Here is a 20,685-nt window from a genome sequence, read left to right on the forward strand (position 1 = left end):
ATCCCCTGCATATGGCATGGACGAATTCGACGACGCACACGGACAACTCGTCATGCAGAGTCTCTGTATCGGTCAATGGCAGCGATGGCACCCAGCATCAAATGGATGATGTGAGAACAGCCAAGGACCTCAAGTTGCATTCGCAGTCAATAGATGGCAGAGGGCTGGCGAGTCGATGGCCTCATTTAGATGACTCCAGAGTGGCGTCGTACCCAGCAGTACAACCAAGGATGCTCATTGGGCAAGACAACGGACACCTCACAGTGGCACGTGAAGTCGTCGAAGGCCCGCCAAATGCACCTATGCTGACGAGAACACTTCTTGGTTGGGTCGTGCACGGTCGCATTGGAGCCCGGACTCACCAAGATCAACTCGAACCGGAGGCGATCTACCACATCTCGCAGCCAACGTCGGATGAGTGCATCGACACGACCGAAGTGAAGAAGGAGTTCGTTGCGGCGACAACATCTCCGCCAAGGCCCCAGCAAATTGCCGAAGCGCTGCCTGACGTCAACCGATTCTCGTCATGGAAACGTCTCATCTGCACAACCGCGTATGTTGCCAGGTTCATCGCAAACACACGGGCCAGAGTTCGCGGCCAAACTGTCGGATCAACTGCAGCCATCTCAGCCAAGGAAATGGATGCGGCCGAGCAGCTCTGGATGAAATCTGTGCAGGCAGAGTGTTTTGCCGAAGAAGTGGCTTTGTTGAGCGATGGCCAGCCTGTCAGCACCAGCAGTCGTCTACGACAGCTAGCGCCAGCCATTGATGAGGACGGGATCCTGCGGGTTCAGGGTCGCCTCACACATGCGACGGAAATGACGTACAGTGCGAAACATCCGGCTATCCTGTGTCCGAAGCATAGGTACACACAGCTCCTAGTCCATGAATACCATCTGCGTTCTGGCCATCATGGACACGAGAGGACATTGAATGAGCTTCGCCAGCAGTACTGGGTGACGACAGGTCGAGCAGCTGTGAAGCGAGCATGGTCTGAGTGTCAATGCTGCAAGAACCAACGAGCCAATCCCAAGCCACCTGTAATGGGAAATCTACCTGTCCAGCGCTTGACCCCGTTTCTGCGACCATTCACGTTCACCGGGCTGGACTATTTCGGGCCGTTGCACATCAAGATCGGGAGGCGCCGCGAACTACGCTACGGTGCGTTGTTCACATGTCTGAGTACTCGCGCTGTACATTTGGAAGTGGCTCACTCTCTGAACACTGATAGTGCCATCATGGCAATCAGGCGAATGTGCGCCCGGCGAGGTTGCCCCCAAGAAATCCACTCGGATAATGGAACCAATTTCCGAGGAGCTGACAGGGAGCTGAAGGCGGCATTGGAAGATTTCCGCCAAGACCGACTAGCTGCTGAGTGTTCCAGTAAGGGCATCTCATGGCACTTCAACCCGCCACTTGCTCCCCACATGGGTGGAAGCTGGGAGCGCCTCGTCAGAGCAGTGAAGATCGCTATGAAATCCGTCATGAAGGAGCGTGTCGTGACAGAAGAAGTACTAGCCACAGTCTTCGCTGAAGCCGAGCAACTCGTGAATAGTCGGCCGCTGACTCACGTCTCAGTAGATCCTGATGATGAAGAGTCCCTCACACCCAACCACTTCCTCATTGGGTCCAGTAGTGCAACTAGTCGGCCAGGCGTGTTTGTAGATGCTGATTTGTGCCTGAGGAAGCACTGGCGGATTGCACAGAAGATCACCGACGAATTCTGGAAGAGGTGGATCTTGGAATACCGGCCAGAACTCACCAGGCGGAGGAAGTGGCAGGACGGCACACCGTCACTGGCTGTAGGTGATGTCGTGGTGGTCGTCGACAGCAACCAGCCACGAGGGCAGTGGCCTCGGGGCCGACTAGAGGCTGTACATCCGGGCAGTGATGGCATTGTGCGGGTGGCAGATGTGCGCACCAAGTCTGGACTGTACCGGCGCCCAGTCGTTAAGCTTGCCAAGCTGGACGTGCTGCGCTAACTTTGTTTGTGACTTGTAACAGGTCATCGGTTCCCTGTTACCAGGGGGGAGAATGTTACAGACACTTGAACATGAATTCACAATTATTGTATTTGCTCGTTCGAATTTATTTGTATTTTGTTTCTCTCACCTTTCACTATTCCCGAGTTGTTCACGTACGTGCGTGCTCCACTCTGCTGCAGTTAGAGGCAGCTACTCTACATGCAGTCGAGTCGATTCTATTGTGTATCTGCATGTCTCCTTGACAATATCTGTCCAGCTCTAAATAATTAGAATTAAATTCCTTCTCTCTTCTCTCTCGCTTCTTCTCTTCGATTTATTTATTTTCGCTTCTCTCAGTTATTTTTGTTTTGTTTGTACTTTGTACGCTATCGCTCTATCTGCATGACGCGATGCAGTTTATGTATGTCGTCACTCCTTGGGGCGCCGTGCCTGCACCTTTGGGGCGCAGTGCACCGGATGCGCAGTGACCTCTACGATGTACGCCAGAGCTAGGCATTTTTTGGCTGCGTGTTTCCTTTTGCGCTGCGAGCTTTTTTGTTTTGAGGCTACATGTACCCGTGTCGCTTTTTGCTTTCAGAAGTCTTTGAGTTTCAGTTTTTATTCCACTTTGTAAAGAACAAGAACAAGCAATGGTTCGAAGGAAATCTTGTCTACCATGGCCACAGGGCCGCAACACACCATGTATCCATGTACATGAAGTCCCACCATGTCTCCACGGCCACGTCAGCAGTTTGTATAGTACCGGAAGGAGTTCCCACGATGTCTCGAAAGGCCTAGAGCGGACGTCTTTGCAGCAATTATTTTCGCCCTGCGCATTCAGTCCGCCGACGATGTCTCCAAAGGCCTAGAGGGGACGTCTTTGCAGCAATTCTTTTCGCCCTGCACATTCACTCCGCCGACACGACAGCGTTTACGGGGCCGTTCTAGGTGCAAAAGGTCCACGTCAGCAGTTCTCAACTATTTCGCGTACGGGATAGTCGTCGTTCCAGGTGCGAAAGGTATCCATCAATGGCACTTTGCAGTATGGGGTACGGAAAAGGGGCCTCCTCGTTCGACTTCGTCGACTTCTGTAGTTCTCCTTCCCGTCAGGGGTACCGAAAGGGGCCTCCTCGCAGTTGTCCTTGCCGTCAGGTCCACGTCATGCAGTTCTCAACTATTTCGCGTACGGGATAGTCGTCTTTGTCGTACGCGACATCGGCGTTTACCGAGTGGCATTGGCACAAAGCAGACCGTTGACGGGGTCACGTGTCAAAAAAGTATCAACAAAGTGTCGACTACGTGTCGACCACGCGTATAGCGGTACACTCAGCGGTACACTAATTCTCGTGCCATTCTCGTGTCACAAAACTGGAACATCGAGTACCAGTATGGAAAGGCTTCAGACAGGAAGCCTTTCCAAATTTCTTACTTTTACGACGGGGCAGTACCAGTAAAGGTTTTTCAGAACCGCTCACAGAGTGGTTTTTATATGGATAATTGTACTTACGTTGCAATTGGTGATAAGGGAGAGAGGCACTCGGAGAGTTTGTTTGTCAATCGAATGATTTCCGCTGCCTGGATGTTCATCGTCATGCGCTACGAAGACGAAGTCTCCGGCTTCACCACACACATCACCCGCCATCTTGCTTCCGGACACCATGGTAACCGCATGGTTACCGAGATCAGCTTCCCCGGCGCATTGGAGAGCGTTCCCTGGTAAGTTGTCGCGTGGCCAGTGGAAAGGCAGGAAAATTCTCACATGGTCAATGAAGGCGCGTTTTCCTGTTCCAGCATAGAGGAGGCGAGACGAGCGACGGATCACGGACACCATTCGATGCAGCATCCCAATACTTGGACACTGTTGCGGAGAGAGAATGGCATCATTTTCGTCCAAACTGTCGTCGAGCTTCACGTCGAAACGCAACCTCACAAGACCGTCCCCTGATATCGGTGTTGATGCGTGCGCGGCCATATGCCACAGCAGAGCATGGAAGGTAGCCGCCAACAAGACGAAACGAAAGAGCGGCCTGATTGTCCCGGAGCCATAGCCTCTGATGTCAGCCATTGTTTTCGTGGATGACAAGCACAGTGTTTCCTATTTGCAAATTGTCGTTTGCTTTTCCCTCTTGGTACAGTAATGAACTGAACACGCAGTGGTACACCTCCTCTTCTGCTCCCTTTTCCTTCTCTCCCTCTCTTTCTCTCTCTCTCTCTCCCTCTCTCTCTTTTGCTTGGCTCAACTTTGCGTTCGAAAGTAGCTGTCTACCGAAATGAAAAATTTTCTAGCTATTTATTCTCTTTGAGAAGGATCAACAAAAACAAACCCATCATATTGGAAGACAATGTGGCTGAATGTGGCGTATACGCAGAGCTGACAGAGCCATTCATTGCCGTTTGCCTCCTCTGGCTCGGCTTGCTTGACTCCAACATCTGGACACAATGGCCAGGAATAACAAGAAGAGAAACTGCTGGGCTGCTTGCAGCCTACTTTCTGTCTTTACTTAGTAATGGCATACATGTACATGTACATCCACTGGTGGCAAAGAAATAGCACGAAGGACACTCCGACATCGACCTTCGCCGACCCTGTGGTTTGTGGTCTCCCGAAATAGATCTCCGCCGAATCCGTGTGTAAGAAGGGCAGCAGAAAGAATAGCACTCTAGCTTTCTGCACCCCCACCCCCCCCCCCCCCCTCTTTTCTCTCTCATCTTGGCTATTTTGTCCCATGGTTCTCTTCAAACTTCAAACAACATCAATAATGTTGGGCCACGTGTGTGCGAGTTAGAGTTCCAAGTAATCCAGGCACCGTTCAAGGTCCTCTCGCGATGCGAGGTTTGTAGGATGCAAAGTTGCAAACATCAACAACGAGAGCAATGTGCACATTTTATGTTTATGCACTCTTGATGTGTGATGCGTGTACTGCCCACTACCTGTACAATGTCATCAGTGCACATCCAGCTGCAAGCCTGGAGACCGGATTTACATGTACTGAGAGTGAGACACACCAGCGCCACGTGCTTGTCTCGCAATCACAGCATAATGGCCTATTAAATGCCAAAGTAAGTTGCAATATAAAGCTAGCTGTTGTGTTGGTCCTATTTCCACGAAAGCTGGTCTTGTAATGATGCATGATAATAATGTATATGAGGGTATCGTGGGCCGGGAACATTCATTCTGAATGCGAGTGTTGCGAGTGTTGCGACAGAGGTACACGTACGCGTAGTACATGTACATGTACAGATGTAGGTCATATTCATGAAGACACAATCTTTCCGAAACACATTATAATCACCTACATGTACATGTACATACGATACGTACGAAGTCATGCCATTGTGCTATACATGTACATGTACATGTATCGGCAACCATTCTCTGCCCTTGCAGTGTGCGTGCGCGGGTGCTTGTGCGTGTGTTTGTGCTTGTGCGTGTGTTTGTGCTTGTGCGTGTGCTTATGCGAATATGCGTGTGTACAGTAATGCTTTGTTGTTGTGTTGTCCGTGCATGTGCTGTGTCTGACACCATCACGGCATCAGGTATCTCATGTCGGTGTCGTGACTCCACAATTACATGCATTTGTAGCCAGACAAACAACTCAGCAGATCAGATGCTGCACTTGCAAAGTTGCATGAACTATTCCTGCACTGTGTTAATTTGCCCGTAAAAGAGGCCTGATATACATGTACATGTATCACTAAGTTATTCCTGTGACTGTGTGTTGAATGTACATGTACATGATAATAATTATACAAGCCTGCATGTACATGTGTGTAGGCTTGTATGTAGGCTTGTGTACAGGTGCTGCTGAGTGTTGATCCTCATTAATCAGTACCGGCATTCTTATGAGATCTGTAGACGATGGCTTGATCCCTGTATTATAATCATACACTGTACACTCTAGGCTATTTGTTCCGACTGCTACCTGTAGTACATGACTATGTTCCAGATAGACTGCAGCACGCCATCATTTCAATAAGCAACTACTCATGTACCGTACACACATAACCCCCCCCCCCCCCCCCACACACACACACATACCGGTAGTAATTTCTGTGACTCCTTCCTTTCTCAGAATCGTGTGACGACTGCTTTTTGCCTTCCGTGTCCGCCACCATCACCACCACCGGACACTTTGTCTGCTTATGCCATGGCGAACGAAAACGTTCAAGAACGGCAGTCAGTGCCCAAATCCCAGCACAGACAGTCTACATGTACTTCTTCATGCTTAGCCTCAGTGGCTTTCTGGGCACCATTCCTCGCAATGTGTAGCCCCAGGCCCAGGCAGCCAAAACAAGACAGGTGCCGCACATCCCTTGCTACTCTTTACTTTAGTTTAGGTTGTCCTAGTCTTTTCCTAATATTATTGATATGCAAGCAAAGTGTGCATGCTCCACTGCGGTCACTTCATTACATGGAAAACCCTACAGGCTGCACACACCACCCTCAATGTTAGGCCTCATGATGGCTCCTGGGGAAGTCCTGGCCGAAAATTTGATTGAGAAATTACTAGTAGGTTTGCAGCGAAGATGAGGATGGTGTATGTAGGGTTTTCCATGTCACAGTCTTCAGCATAAAAATCAAATTCCCAGATCAAACAACCAGCTGCATGCACATGCCGTGTCATACATCAACTACTTGTGCATGTGCATGAACCAGTACAATGTCATAATACATGTACATGTCTACCGCGTACCGAGCCAAGAAGATCCCGAAAATCTGACCAATCACGAGCTTATCATAATCATACTACAGTACAATGTACAAAGATAGTGTCATCTACATGTACATGTACATGTAGATGACACTATCTTTGTACACTCAAACGTCTCTTATCCGGACGCCTCAGATACGGGCACGTCTCTCTACCGGGCACCTTCAGCTTGGGTTCCTATGGCAAAAAATGCTTCGAATTTAGGGGTTTTGAACTTTTTTTTGTATGCGCAAGTGCTTATTTGTCACTGCCAACCTGTACAATCCACACAGTTTAACCAATGGATTCTTTTTGTATCCTGAACATGTGCAATATGTGTAAATTAAACCTCTTCAAAAATGATATGATACATGGTAGATGAGTTATCCTGAGATACGGGCAAATCTGAGATACGGGCAGTGCCCGGTCCCAAGGTGCCCGGATATGAGACGTTCGAGTGTACTAAGTTAGTATTCTGTAATCGTACATCGTGTAGGTGTAACGTTGGCTTTCAGCGGCAATCATCTGCCCCAGATAGGCATATGCAGATAATGCCGGCAGAAAAATTGGCAGAATTCGGTACTTTTTCTGGTAAGTTTCATGCATGTTTGGTATGTGGATAAAGAAATGGAGCAGAATTCGAGGAATTGCCCGCCATAAGGTTTGTATGGTTCTGCCAATTTCACTGCTTTTCGAGCAGAATCTGCCACCTTTCGAGCATTATCCGCCAATGCCTACCCCCAGATTCAAGCCTTGACAGGTAGCCCTGGCCATTGGAGCTGCCATTTTCCTGTTGCTTCGTGATGCAGAGGAAGCAAAATTTTATGATAATGCTGTCCGGGATTCGCGTTTTGATGAAGCACTGTGGCAGTACCTCGTGTGATGAACGTTATACTAGTAGAGATAGCGACGATTTATCTTTTCCAACTTTTAAAGACTTGGGGCAGTGCTTTTAAAATCGTCTCCTTCTGCTGAACTGGGTGATGGCTGTGTGTGAGTGCGCGCGGCAAAAGCTATAGCCTACTGCAGGAGATATTATGATGACTAGGCATAAGCTCGGCGACATCGAAGCAGACGAATGAGCTTGTTAGGCCAATTCCCCTCTCTTCCATCTTTTGTCATTCTTTCTACCACTACAATCATGTACAATGTACATGTATGTGTATGTGTGTGGGTATGGGTAACGCGTTTTGTTTTTGTTGTTTTTAGCTTTTCTCCTTTGCGCTGTTCTATCACCTACATGTACATGTACATGTCATGTATCTGCTGTACTTATTTCATTTATTTATTTATATATTTATTTCTGCACCTCGTGGCATGTCAAGACAGCCAATTGAATTGAGGAGAGGGTGAGACCAACCACGGAAGAAGAGAAAAAAGAAAATGAAGAGCACGTACACAAAGTGGGAAGGGATTAGCAACTTACAAAGCAATGGGATACCCAGCGAGCTATGCAGCGGAAGTGGTGACTGTGATTTTGTTCATTTTTTCCTTCCTTTGCTCTTGCCTGTAATCTACGTGAAAAGAAGGTTTGAAAGTATCCTCGTGAATACCTTTGAAAATGTGGCTGTGGAAGAACCTGAACTGCTGAAGTGTGTGCTCCTTTCAAGTGACACGAATGAGCCTGTGGAATTTCCCTGAATCCCACAAAACCACTCCACGACTGCTGACGTGTGTTTTACAGGAGTTGAGATTGAGACTCTTCCTACCTCCTTGGACTGTTCCTTCTAGGTTTCGGCGTTGATGCAGGCATTGTCAGGATCTAGGAGCGCGTCGGTAGAGCTGTGTTACGTTATCCGTCATCAGTGGTTTAAGATTTAATAAATACATGTAGTACTGCAAATCCTCTCTGGATGTATCCCAGGCTGGAGGTGCGTACTGCTTGATTTAGCAACTGAACTCTTGCCCGTCAAATGGTATTATCTCTTTCTTTCCTTTCCCTTCGCGAACGGACTACACTATAGTACTGTATTAGTAAGTAACAGTTCAAGGTCAGTAGTAAACACGATATCCAGTGACTGAGTCGCCATATGTGAGTTTGATTGTCATGATTTATCACTTGCAAAAGACTGTCCGATTCAGCGCACGCTCATTCATGAGTCATTGTGGAGCAGGCGAACAGCTGGCGCGAGTACGAAATGAGGGAGTGTCTCGACTCGAGTCTGGACATCTGGTCAACTAACACAGCAACTTCACCTTATGGAATACCGTCACTTCCCCAAAATCACCTTCCTTTCAATACAGGTACGCACCGAGATGGTTGACCCATGACATGGCGGACAGTAATCTATCAAATACAATAATTCAAATACTTTCCTGAAAGTAGGTTCAATATCAACATAACTGTATGGGGACCAATTGCAACATCATAAAATCGTAGTATACAATCATGTACATGTACATCAGTGTATTGCAATGTACAATGGCGGCGGAATGGATAGGAGTTGATGGTGATACTGATACTGATATGATAAACAGTTACAAGCTACAAGTACAAGCCATTTGAAGCCCGAACTATGCAGTCTAGTATGCAATGCTATCACACTTCACAGTCAGTGTCTGGTCGACCCCGTCATTGCATCATGCAGCATAGCAGGGTACGGGTCGCCAGGGATTCTGGCCCATTTCTGGGATATTATTATTATTATTATTATGGAATCACGCTGTGACGCCCTGAGTACATGAAGTAAAGTAGAAAGGGACCGATACACCCACTCTACTGCCTGGGCATGGCTAGGCTGGGCGAAGATGATTGGAATTTTGTAACCAGATGTTATCTCATAAGCTTCACACTCACCACTTGTCCGCCTCTATGACATACCCATGATAAGGTAAGCACTAGTTCGTGTTTGACAAGTTTGTTTGCCTTCACCACGTTCCTACCTTCCTCATCAGGTAACGGGACACGGTCGGTTTCACTACATCCATCCCGACTACAAGGGAAAGACCGTGTACATCTACAATTATTATGACTTTGGAATGTGCGTTGGTGTCGTGTACCTGGTATGTTTGGTTTGAGGGTACATGACTTCTACGGATACTTGTACTGGTATACTGGTAGTACTCTGTAGTAGACGATACAACACAGGCTGAGGCTGGTCAGTACTGTTATTCACGGTAACTGTCTGAGCTGCATTTGTATGATTTGATGCCCTGTTCCCAGGTTTCACCCTCCGTCGTTCACACACGCTCCGCTATTATTTATAATATGAGGTCCGGAAAGCTTCTTGCAATCTTGCCTCTTGGCCTGTATTTTACTAGTGGTTGAATAATACTAGTACTCATCACTGACATGATCAGCATCACAACGCTGCAATGGCATGGATAACACAGACATGACATAAATAATTATTAAATGTTATTATGACACTGCAGTACTGCGCTGCTATGCTGCCTGCATGTGGACTAGAGACTAGTACTAGTGCATTAGCACGTTGATTGAACTAGAATGGAGATAAACAGCACATGTGTGTATGTCATGTTTATTCCAAGAGACTGACGCCGGTTAGAAGAACACTACACTCTTTCATCTCCAGTCGCACATCACACTTCTTGATGCTATCCACTCCCCCTTCGGCGTACGCAGAGGAAGTCCCATTCGACTTGCTTGATTATCGAGTCACGAATAATGGCAGCTAAGGAATACAAACCAAGATTAGTATTCCACCTGAATGTACTCTACTGTATGAAATCTTTTATTTCTCACGATGACCTGTGCACATGTGGCCAATATTGAACATGTAGCGGGTTTTTTTCAAACATGTACACGTTCAAGATAACAAGGCTAGCCGACCAGATACTAATTCTTTACACTAAATACATGGACATGATTGTGTACATGATTGTAGAGTATCTAGCCCCCGGCTAACCTTACATTTTACAATCATCATCGTCATGTACATGTACATGTAGTTGCTATCACCAGGAAGCAGTAACAACCGATGCACACCTCCTGTGACCTTTGACCAGAACGGAGTCTTTTGTGCCCTACACGCCCATTTCCTGCGATTGTGACTGATGGAATATCTGGGCTGGGACGTCGAGAGTTTTCTCCCTGCAGCTGTTCCTAATTCCGCAGGTACATGTAGGTAGATCTACTTTGTACATGTAATGATGTATGTCAAGCTTCAGTGTCAGTAAACAGACTGTCATGGACATACAGTGTACATACATGTACATGTAATTGATTGTACATGATGACGTAATGTATTCACAAAGGTAAGAGTTTGAACAAAACACAATATCATACAGGCAAGCGGAAAAGTTCTTACCTGCTGTGCAAAGGTCTTTCAAACAAATATTACGTAACTTATTGCAATAATTTGCAAGGCGATCACCGATGTCGTGCTGAGTGACAGACATCTGTCCCTCATCATGACATGTGATAATCAGTATCACTATCATGTTATTCATAAACCCGAAGCGCTCCATTACTTGTCTTGGCACACCCAGTACCAACTCCTACACTACCCTCACCAGCCCCCCATTGTTTTTGAAACCGTGCTGGTTCACCGCAAAGTATGCATGAACTCTGATGAAGTGCGCGCGCGCCGCGCGGCATGCATCATTGCATGAACGTCGGTCAGGCAGTAGCCACACGTACACGTGCATGTACCACATACACGAACATGACAGTACCACTACGTCAAAGTACGAACATGTACATGTAAGCAGCTGGTGTAATAATAAGGCCTCGCTGAAATGGACTAGTACATGCGCAGATTGTACAGTCATGTACATGTATGCGCACCAACACAGCTCCTACCAGTACATGTATCCGAAATTTCGTCCTGAATCTATTTCCGGACACAACCGTCAGCCGTGGATACAATAGCGGCGCAGTCTGTATTTCAGACTATTTCATGGAACCAATCCTACACGGCTCGGGTGGAGTTGGAGACGGTAATAGCCTAGCTGCTTCGAAGCAATATCAGCAACATCACGTCTGCTGCCCGTTCTCTACGACTCTAGCTGTACCAACAGGGGAATTGTGTTGGGAGATCAAATGGTATATGTGTGTGTGTGTGTGTGTGTGTGTATGTGTGTGTGCGCGCGCGCGCGCGTGTGTGTATGCAGTAGTGGGTGCTGATGACTCAGGTAAGGTGAAACTGTTTCCTTTCAGACAAAAGGGTATAAATACCGGAATAGTTGAAAGAAGCCGGGAAGAAAGTAAGAAGCCTTTTAGAAACAGAAAACGTTTAGAGTTCTAACGTCAAGCACTGCCTGTCCGAAGACGAGACGCTCAGACAATGAAGGGATTCATGATACTCCCTGTGATAAAGGAAGCCTTGTGGTTCGCCTGGCTTCTGGTCACCCTCTATGCCATAACGTGCCCCATTGCACACGCAACGCCATCAAGAGGAGAAGATCTAGTGAGATTGAGGTTTGACATTAGGCTTGACGACAGTTTGGACGAAGTTGACACCCTTCTACCGCCGCAGGGTTGTCCCAAAGCCGAACATGTAGGAAATTTGAAACGAATGGTGTCTTTGATCCGTCGCTCGTCTCGCCTCCTCTACGCTGGAACAGGAAAACGCGCCTTCATTGACGATGTGAGAATTTTCCTGCCTTTCCACTGGCCACGCGACAACCTACCGGAGCAGGCTCTCCAATGCGCCGGGGAATCGGATCTCGGTCACCATGCGGTTACCATAGTACCCGGACGCAAGATTGCGGATACAAGTAGTGTATGCGGTGACGGTCAGGATGTTGAGCTACAGGAGGTTGAACATGCGAGTGGAAACCATTCGTTGGAGAGGCAGATTCTTCGTGTGCCACTCTCACTGGTGACCAGCTGCAACGTGAGTTTAGATTTCCCTTTACATGCACATGACGTATATGTATGTCATTATTACTGTAGACAGTCTACCGATGATCGCTTTGCTGCTTAGAACGACGGAGGAGAAATATTAGAGTAGAAACGTCGGGGTAAAACGCCGGTTTTTTCAACGTCAAACACAACTCTGTTTACTTTGTCACTGCATGAGTTACATGTACATGTACAAAGGGGAAAAGAAGTAGAAAGGAGGAGGGGCAATTAATGATAGGGACCAGTAGACACATCGGTGAAGAAACGTTGGGGTAGTCACAGCTTATACTGATATCACGTATCAGTTGTCTTGTCCAGTGTGTGCCGATCTAGCTACGATGGTAAATACTATGTAGTAGGATAAAACCGCTTACTTGACCTCAAACCCCCAGGGCTGCAGACCATCGACCTACACGTAATGTGCATGTAAGGACTGGAGCTGCGTGCTTCCTACTGAGCGTGTTGATGACTACTCGAAGTATGCATCACGTTATTTTATCAGGTAACCTTTCTGCGTTCGACCTGAATAATGGTCAACGAACTACCAACGTTTATACAGTCATGTAGATGGTTGATTCGCGTGTCCGGCACATTCCGTGCTGAATGGTGATCTGCCGTTACGAAACAAACTTCTGGCTGAAAATGCGCATATATTTTATTTTTTATTTTGTTTAAAGTAGATTTTAAAAGCTTTTGCGACTGTCTGGACATACGCCATACATCATAATATTTATATCTTATACAAACCCTGTTTCTTCTGGTTTTGGTCGCACATGTCGGGATGTCGTCTCCATTGGTGCTGGCACCGGCATCTGAATGCAATGCAGCCACACTGCGATTCAGAGCGCACCTTCCTGGCTGGTCTAGCCAAGCTACGCTGGGGATTGCCAGTGAGCAGCTCAAGACCTCCCGTGAATGGAGGATCTGCTACAAACATCCTGAGTCCCATTGCAAATGACATCATCCAGGACAACGATGTAAGTACACAGCATGTTACTTTGTTAGTTTACCGTGATCAGTAGCATTATGGTTGATTCATATGGTGGTAAATACACACCTGGCAATATGGCGGTAAATACACACCTGGCAATATAGCGGTAAATACACACCTGCCCACACACGCTCTCTAAGCTGCAAAGTTATTCTGGAACAGAGCTCTCATTCTCACCACCTCCATCAGTCCTCGCATGGTGCTAAGTCGATGCATTAGCCATCAGTATCATAATATCATGGGGCCAGTACCAGGCAATGCATGCGTGTAAAGCCTAGTACTAGTACTAGTAGTTTGAACTGCCGCTGCATGATATCCGGGAGATGTGTTCATGGACTCGTTTCTTGGTCCTTTTTTTCTTTACAATAGTCTATAGACGTGTTTATAGGTATATTACCGGTATGTGTAAAGCATTGGATGTGATCATGTGATGTCGTTGCAGTCTCCTTGTACATGTACTTGTACTTCACCAGAATTACATTGTACAACGAAGTTTCACAGAGACAGTGCACCGGCGGATTCTGCTGGAAAAAAGGTGGCAGATTCTGCTCGAAAAGCAGTGAAATTTGGCAGAACCATACAAACCTTATGGCGGGCAATTCCTCGAATTCTGCTCCATTTTTTTATCAACATACCAAACATGCATGAAACTTACCAGAAAAAGTACCGAATTCTGCCAATTTTTCTGCCGGCAGAATCCGCCGGACCCTAGCCTTTATACAGGGTATTGACCTGCTATAGGGCTCAAATGACCGTGGGCAGAGCGCATTACATGTACAATGTACACAAGAGGTATGCAAGGGAAAGTCAGAGGTCTTTTTTGTTTCACTGCGACTACATGTATGCAGCCACTGGTCGAGAATGAAGAGACTGAGTCATCTCTGGCTAATAGCGCCAATGAAGAAGGACCAGTTTTCCCGTTCAGCAATCATCCTGACCTGGACGCTCTGATCAACACCACATCGAAGCCTCAGGGAACCTTTCGTCCACGTACCACAATCAGGGTAAGTAGCAGTGGGTGGATTCTCAAAAGTGGGCGTGCAGGAATTGGCGACCTGGCCATTATCACAGAGGATCGATAGAAGATTCTGAGTTCGAGTTCCACTATGTAGGATCCTACAGGCTGCAATTCCTCTACATCACACTCAGCAGTTTGGCTGTATGTATATATTTAGTGCCGTTTCCATGTACAGTCAAACCTCTTTAGGACGAACACCAAGGGACCGATGATATTTGTTCGTAATAACAGGAGTTCTCCCCCCCCCCCCCCATATTTTATACCCAGTGAATACACATTGATTTATCCAATAGAGCTATGAACACTAGTTCTTCTAAAGCGAAAGTTTGTCTTATCAGTGTTCTTCTTAACGAGGTTTCACTGTACTAATTCAATTTCCCTTCGTAATGGCCAAAATTATTCAACTTTGTTTCGGCGTGTTGTTTGAACTGGCATACAGGTGCTTCGGGAATGCTTTGGAGAGGCCACTACATTTCTGGTTGACACATCCCTGAATGTGACGGACGCTTTCCTTGTGGCAGCAGGCAATGTCATGAGGGAGTTTGTCACAACATCATCACCCACCACTGCCGGCAGTATTGCAGTGATGACGTATGGAGCAGCTCGCAGTTACTCTGGCCAGGCGCAAATGATCTTCAACAACGAACCCAGGACTTCGAAGGGCAAGCGGCCCCTGAGAAGGCGTATCAAAAGTATCGCACGAAGGCCATCGACCTCTGATGCTCCTGATTTGTCCAGTGCAATCAGGCTGACTGACCAACTGCAAAGCAAGTCACAAATTTGGCACGACATCATAGTGATGAATCCAAACGGTATCAGATATATCACACCATCTGGACATACATATCAAAACCTGGAATTGCCGTTCCCCTCTTCTTCTCAAGCATCTCCATGTTCCATCGAGAGCACCACCGAGTCTTCAAGGGATTGCCTGGCCTATCTTCGTGGCAATCTCTTCACTCACTACTTGTGGAAGCCGAGAAGTATCTTCGAAGGCATGGTGCACACACAACGTCAGCACTACATGATGCTTCCTGCCCAATGGCCCAGGCATACTCAAACATGCGCAGGATCTCTGAGCAACAGCACCAACGACTCAACTATCTCATGGTGCCTCATGACGAATATACATACAAATCTCCAGCGATCCAAGTGGCTGCATGGAGTCGGGAATTCTGGGCAGAATTTCACCCTAACTATACACAGGGAAACGGGATCAAGTCCAGCGGATTCTTCAAACTTCAAACGAGTATCCAGCAGTCTAGTAGCGGTGAGTGAGAAACCGAGGTCCTAAGCCTATAGTAATGTTTAACTTGCTGGGAATCAAGGGTCGTGTCGATGTTTGCTTTAGTAGTACACATTGAAATATTCCTGAGACTGGCACAAAGATATGGCCAAAGGAAGGGTTTATCATTAGGAGATAGATTGGATGCAGAGTGTACTTGCTATAGCTAGATAAATACTTCCATAGAGCGAGAAGGTAATGTTATGAAATACAATGTAGATCAAACAATATTAAATTAGAAACTCGGATGTTGAGCCATAAATAAATGTAGAAGAGAAAAGGACATATGGATACGAGTTAAGTGTAACTCTCCATCACTGTAACATGATACTATATACAGTCAGAAAGTGCAATAACTAGGTACAAAACTGACAGAGTACTGAAACATTCGACGTCCTGACACCTAGCTTCAACACATCTCCGTAGCGCTAACCGACAGCCTTCCAACTTGGAAGGTTCAAGGGTTATGGAAAGACCAAAGAGGGGAAGGCAAGCGCAACGAAAACCTCTTCCCCTCTTTGGTCTTTCCATAACCTTGAACCTTCCAAGTTGGAAGGCTGTCGGTTAGCGCTACGGAGATGTGTTGAAGCTAGGTGTCAGGACGTCGAATGTTTCAGTACTCTGTCAGTTTTGTGCCTAGTTATTGCACTTTCTGACTGTATATAGTATCATGTTACAGTGATGGAGAGTTACTCTTAACTCGTATCCATATGTCCTTTTCTCTTCTACAAATATTAAATTACTGAAGTATTTTTTTAGATGGAGATTAGGCTCCCAGTCCCAGTCCTAGCACCAAATTGTCAGCCTATGTCATGAAAAGGTGTTCTTGTGTGCATTATTATTGCACACGTTAAATCTGCCTTCAAGTATCCTTCACCTCCTACATTGTATAATGTTTGAAAATGATCATAGTACATACATTGTTTCTCACATTTTTTTTCTTTTATCCCACGATGGGGAGACGCCAATAAGGAAGATCGACAAGTATGATAGTGTTGCTACTACCGGTAGTCACATTTCAATCGTCCACCGTCTGGTGAATGAATCAACTGTAAAGTTAAATGTACCGTACTCTTTTGAGATAACCAGAGATGCTCTTTCGTTCATTCTGACACAGAATATGAAGGTGACACCATCAGGATCTACATGTACATTAGCTGAGCGCACAATCACCTTCAGCATTTCAAGCAACTTTCCCGCAGGAGACCATGCAGAACAGTCACTAGCTCTTACTGCCACAGCTCGTCCAGTTTGTGGAGCTACACTGTGTGCAAGTACACAATGAACGTGCGAGATACATTCTTGTCTCTTCCATATTGCTATGCTTGAAAAATACATGTACATCGTACATCTACATGTACATGTATGTCACGCATGTGTCAACAACCATACCAGACCAGATCAGTACAGCCTTATATTATTCGCTAAATTGATTTATCGCAGGTCCGTTTGGACAAAAAGAGTACATGTACTTGTATACACTATTTAGTCCTGCCTGTGCCATATTATGTTCAGCTGCAGATACATCATGTATATGCATACAATTTGAAAACAACTTGCATTTAGAAATAGCGACAGATGATGCAAAATCTGACTAGAATAATGTTTGTCTGCTTCTCCTGCTAATAACCTTCATGCGTACATGTACATGTATTACTGCAGTGCTTGTGCATTCCTCTGTACACGTCCACACATGTCGCCATGGGTATTTTTAAGCATGCCAGATGCCTAACATCAAATTCCATTGTATTTCTAATGCTATGGTACCCTTTGCGATGTCCGATGTGTTTGATAGGGCTAACGAACACGTAAAATAACAACATCTGTAATCTCAAAATGGATATGAGGCAACTTTTGACTACAGGACTCGCGGTGTTGGGGTGCTGCTGGGGTGGATTCGAAACAAGCAATGGAATTTTAAGTTATAGGCCATTCGTGAGTTGAAACCAAAACATATTGCATGGCACTTCAGGGTGGAATATAATGCTTTCATCTCCTCACTCCAGCAACGTACAAGTACATTGGTTGTCCTCCGACCAAGTCCATGCACAATAATTTTCTTCCTCTTCTTGCAACGTTCTCCCTTTATTGTGGGTATTAGCAAGAGTACATAACCCGGAGGTTAGACAGTTGTCTAAAGTCCCTAGGCTGCTTACAGTGCTCAATGTCCAATGGACAGAGCCAGTAAAAATTCCATAGAGCCATTACCCCACCGTGTACTTCAACGTTGATGAACTCCAAAAACATCGATCTCCACGATCCCCACTCTCAGTATGATCCTACTTTTAAATCATGAGGCTAGTCCACCTACTCTACTGTAGTCGCGACTCCCGAAGGCGAACTTCGAAGTGCTGCAGTGCGAACTTGATGGTAGTTTTCCCCAGCACATCGTGCGTAGTTCCGGAACACTAGACTTTCCAGGTATTAAACTGGAATGTTGTTACATAGTAAGGAAAAGCAACCTCGATTAGCTTCCTTACCTACATGTACATGTACATTGTACATGTACATGACGTGTACATACTAGTAATCATTATACATGTACATGTACATGTATAATGATGATTGTACATTTTATGACATTGTAGAGTTTGTTATTTTATTTTATTGTGCTTTTAATATAGGGATAACCCAGAGGTTCTTGGCCTGTGGAGGGGATCTTCTACTCGAAGAAAGTTCATGTTCATGTTCATGTCGTCGAGAAAGGGAAAAAGGTACCCAGTACATGTACACATGTACCGGTAGAGGAAACAAGGAAATAAAACAGACTCAGCAATTCCGAAAGTCAAGGGGCTTGTGTGCCATCAGTGTACATGGTGTAGAGAGCATAATTATAATCATTGATAGTGCTGGTGGAGGGAATGCTTCGGGGAGACAGGTAAGGGTTGCTTGCTCACTGCACAGCTCGGACGCGTGATGATGAGAACGATACCAAAGACTTGCGGTGGATTGCATGACGCGGTCCGTCATCTCCGCATTCCAACAACTAACTTACTATACAGTCATGTATAATATCGGTTGTCCTCTGAAAACCTGGTCACGTGGTGTCTAGCAAATAGTTAGGTGAACGCACCCATTGCGATTCACATGTTTAGAATGTATCACATGTGAGGTTGGGTCCTGTCGCGTGGCAACACCACACTTCGGCACAGGTAGTGGTGGCATTTTGCACATTCTCTGGCCGCAGGGAAATCTAGACTGACAACAGTTAGCGACAGGACTAGAGCTTGTTCACCAAGTCCTTGCAAAGGTTTGAAAACGTCGACAGCCACATTCTCCGTCACGTTGAGAGCGTGATCTAGGACAGTAGGAGGACTTGTGGTACTGAGCTCAATGCTCATTGCACAGCCGAAAAAGAATAGCAATGCTCGAACCCAACCTACTCACTCGCTTGGCTAGACGGACCGGTCGGTGGAGACTTGGGTGCCTGGACGACTGGTCCAGGATTAGGTGTGTGTTTCTTCACCCCACGGCAACCAATATGCTCCGCACGTACATGTATTGCAGGGTAGATACGGAACGTGGATGGTCGATGTCCGCCCACCATAAGTACATGTAACAGAGTTAGTTACAACGCACAGCCCCAGTGACCATTGCTCACGTATTTCATTCTGGAAGACTCCGAAGTAGACCCGGGAAGAATAAGAGTTTGTGAGAACTGTCATCACAATCATGTCAATTGTCAGCCCATGTGGGAATCGGCACAATGCGACTTGAGCTTGTCTGGCAGCGGGCAAAACGCGTGCATCACCTACTGTCCCCAGCCCCTACAATGCAGCGGTCATTGCGCACAAATGCCACCCACGGTGCTCCATAGCATTATGTGAGAGGCATGTCAGTTTGAACAAAACCGAACAATACGTAGAAGTCTACATGACTGTACAACACGAGTCGCACTCGTAGTGTTGCTCCGGCCAACTACCGGTAGTACATGTACCGGTATATAAGCCAGGGAGTAGTAAAATACAATGTATTTTACTACTCCCTGGTATAAACTGTTAAAAAAACTTTACAGTCTTGCAGCGCAGGCGTCTACACAAATGTACATTGTACTAGTAGAGTAAATGTATGTAGGAACGTTGTTATTATGTATGTAGGAACGTTGTTATTATGTATGTAGGAACGTTGTTATTATGTATGTAGGAACGTTGTTATTATGTATGTAGGAACGTTGTTATTATGTATGTAGGAACGTTGTTATTATGTATGTAGGAACGCTGTTATTATGTATGTAGGAAAGTTGTTATTATGTATGTAGGAACGTTGTTATTATGTATGTAGGAACGTTGTTATTATGTATGTAGGAACGCTGTTATTATGTATGTAGGAACGTTGTTATTATGTATGTAGGAACGTTGTTATTGTGTATGTAGGAACGCTGTTATTATGTATGTAGGAACGTTGTTATTACAGTCCTGTCGTATCTAGAAACACTGTAACGTGTTACTTCGGGGCAATTATGGCGTTATCACTGCTTCACGTTAAAAAAATGAAGCAATTATCCACGACTGTAACAAGATACTAAGCAGTCAGAAAGTGCGATAACAATTACATGTAACAGGGCACAAAACTGACATGTTACTCAGACATTCAACCGCCTTCTTATTATCTTGTTACAGTCGTGGATAATTGCTTCATAACTCGTTTCCATTATGATAAGCGATTGTCTTTTGTGTTATTGTGTTGTATGTTTCTCAAAAGGTACCAAGTAGGTGGGTAAATAGTCCGCCAGCTGCTGGTAAATGTTGAAGCACCCACATATACAATGTAGCTCTTGGATTGCGATCCAGGATGAATGAACGCACGCTTGAGCCACTGTTATACAATCATGTAGTACTGGCGCAGTCCAGTCTCGCTGAGTCCGACTGGTGTAATAAAGATGAGGCCAATACTTGGATAGACAATCAAGGGTATAGCAAGGGAACAG

The 20,685-nt window shown here is 46.0% G+C and overlaps 1 protein-coding gene across 1 annotated transcript; it reads left to right on the forward strand.

Annotated features, from left to right (window-relative positions):
* The first annotated feature begins 12,135 nt into the window (after nucleotides 1-12,135).
* On the forward strand, nucleotides 12,136-20,470 carry LOC135810483 (uncharacterized). The gene is made up of 6 exons (XM_065323973.1): nucleotides 12,136-12,456; nucleotides 13,292-13,441; nucleotides 14,304-14,459; nucleotides 14,913-15,743; nucleotides 16,876-16,906; nucleotides 20,460-20,470. The coding sequence occupies exons 1-6, from the start codon at nucleotides 12,136-12,138 to the stop codon at nucleotides 20,468-20,470; spliced, it is 1,500 nt and encodes a 499-aa protein (XP_065180045.1).
* The last annotated feature ends 215 nt before the right edge of the window (nucleotides 20,471-20,685 follow it).

Source organism: Sycon ciliatum, chromosome 2, assembly GCF_964019385.1.
Source record: "Sycon ciliatum chromosome 2, ocSycCili1.1, whole genome shotgun sequence".
Classification (NCBI taxonomy): domain Eukaryota; kingdom Metazoa; phylum Porifera; class Calcarea; order Leucosolenida; family Sycettidae; genus Sycon; species Sycon ciliatum.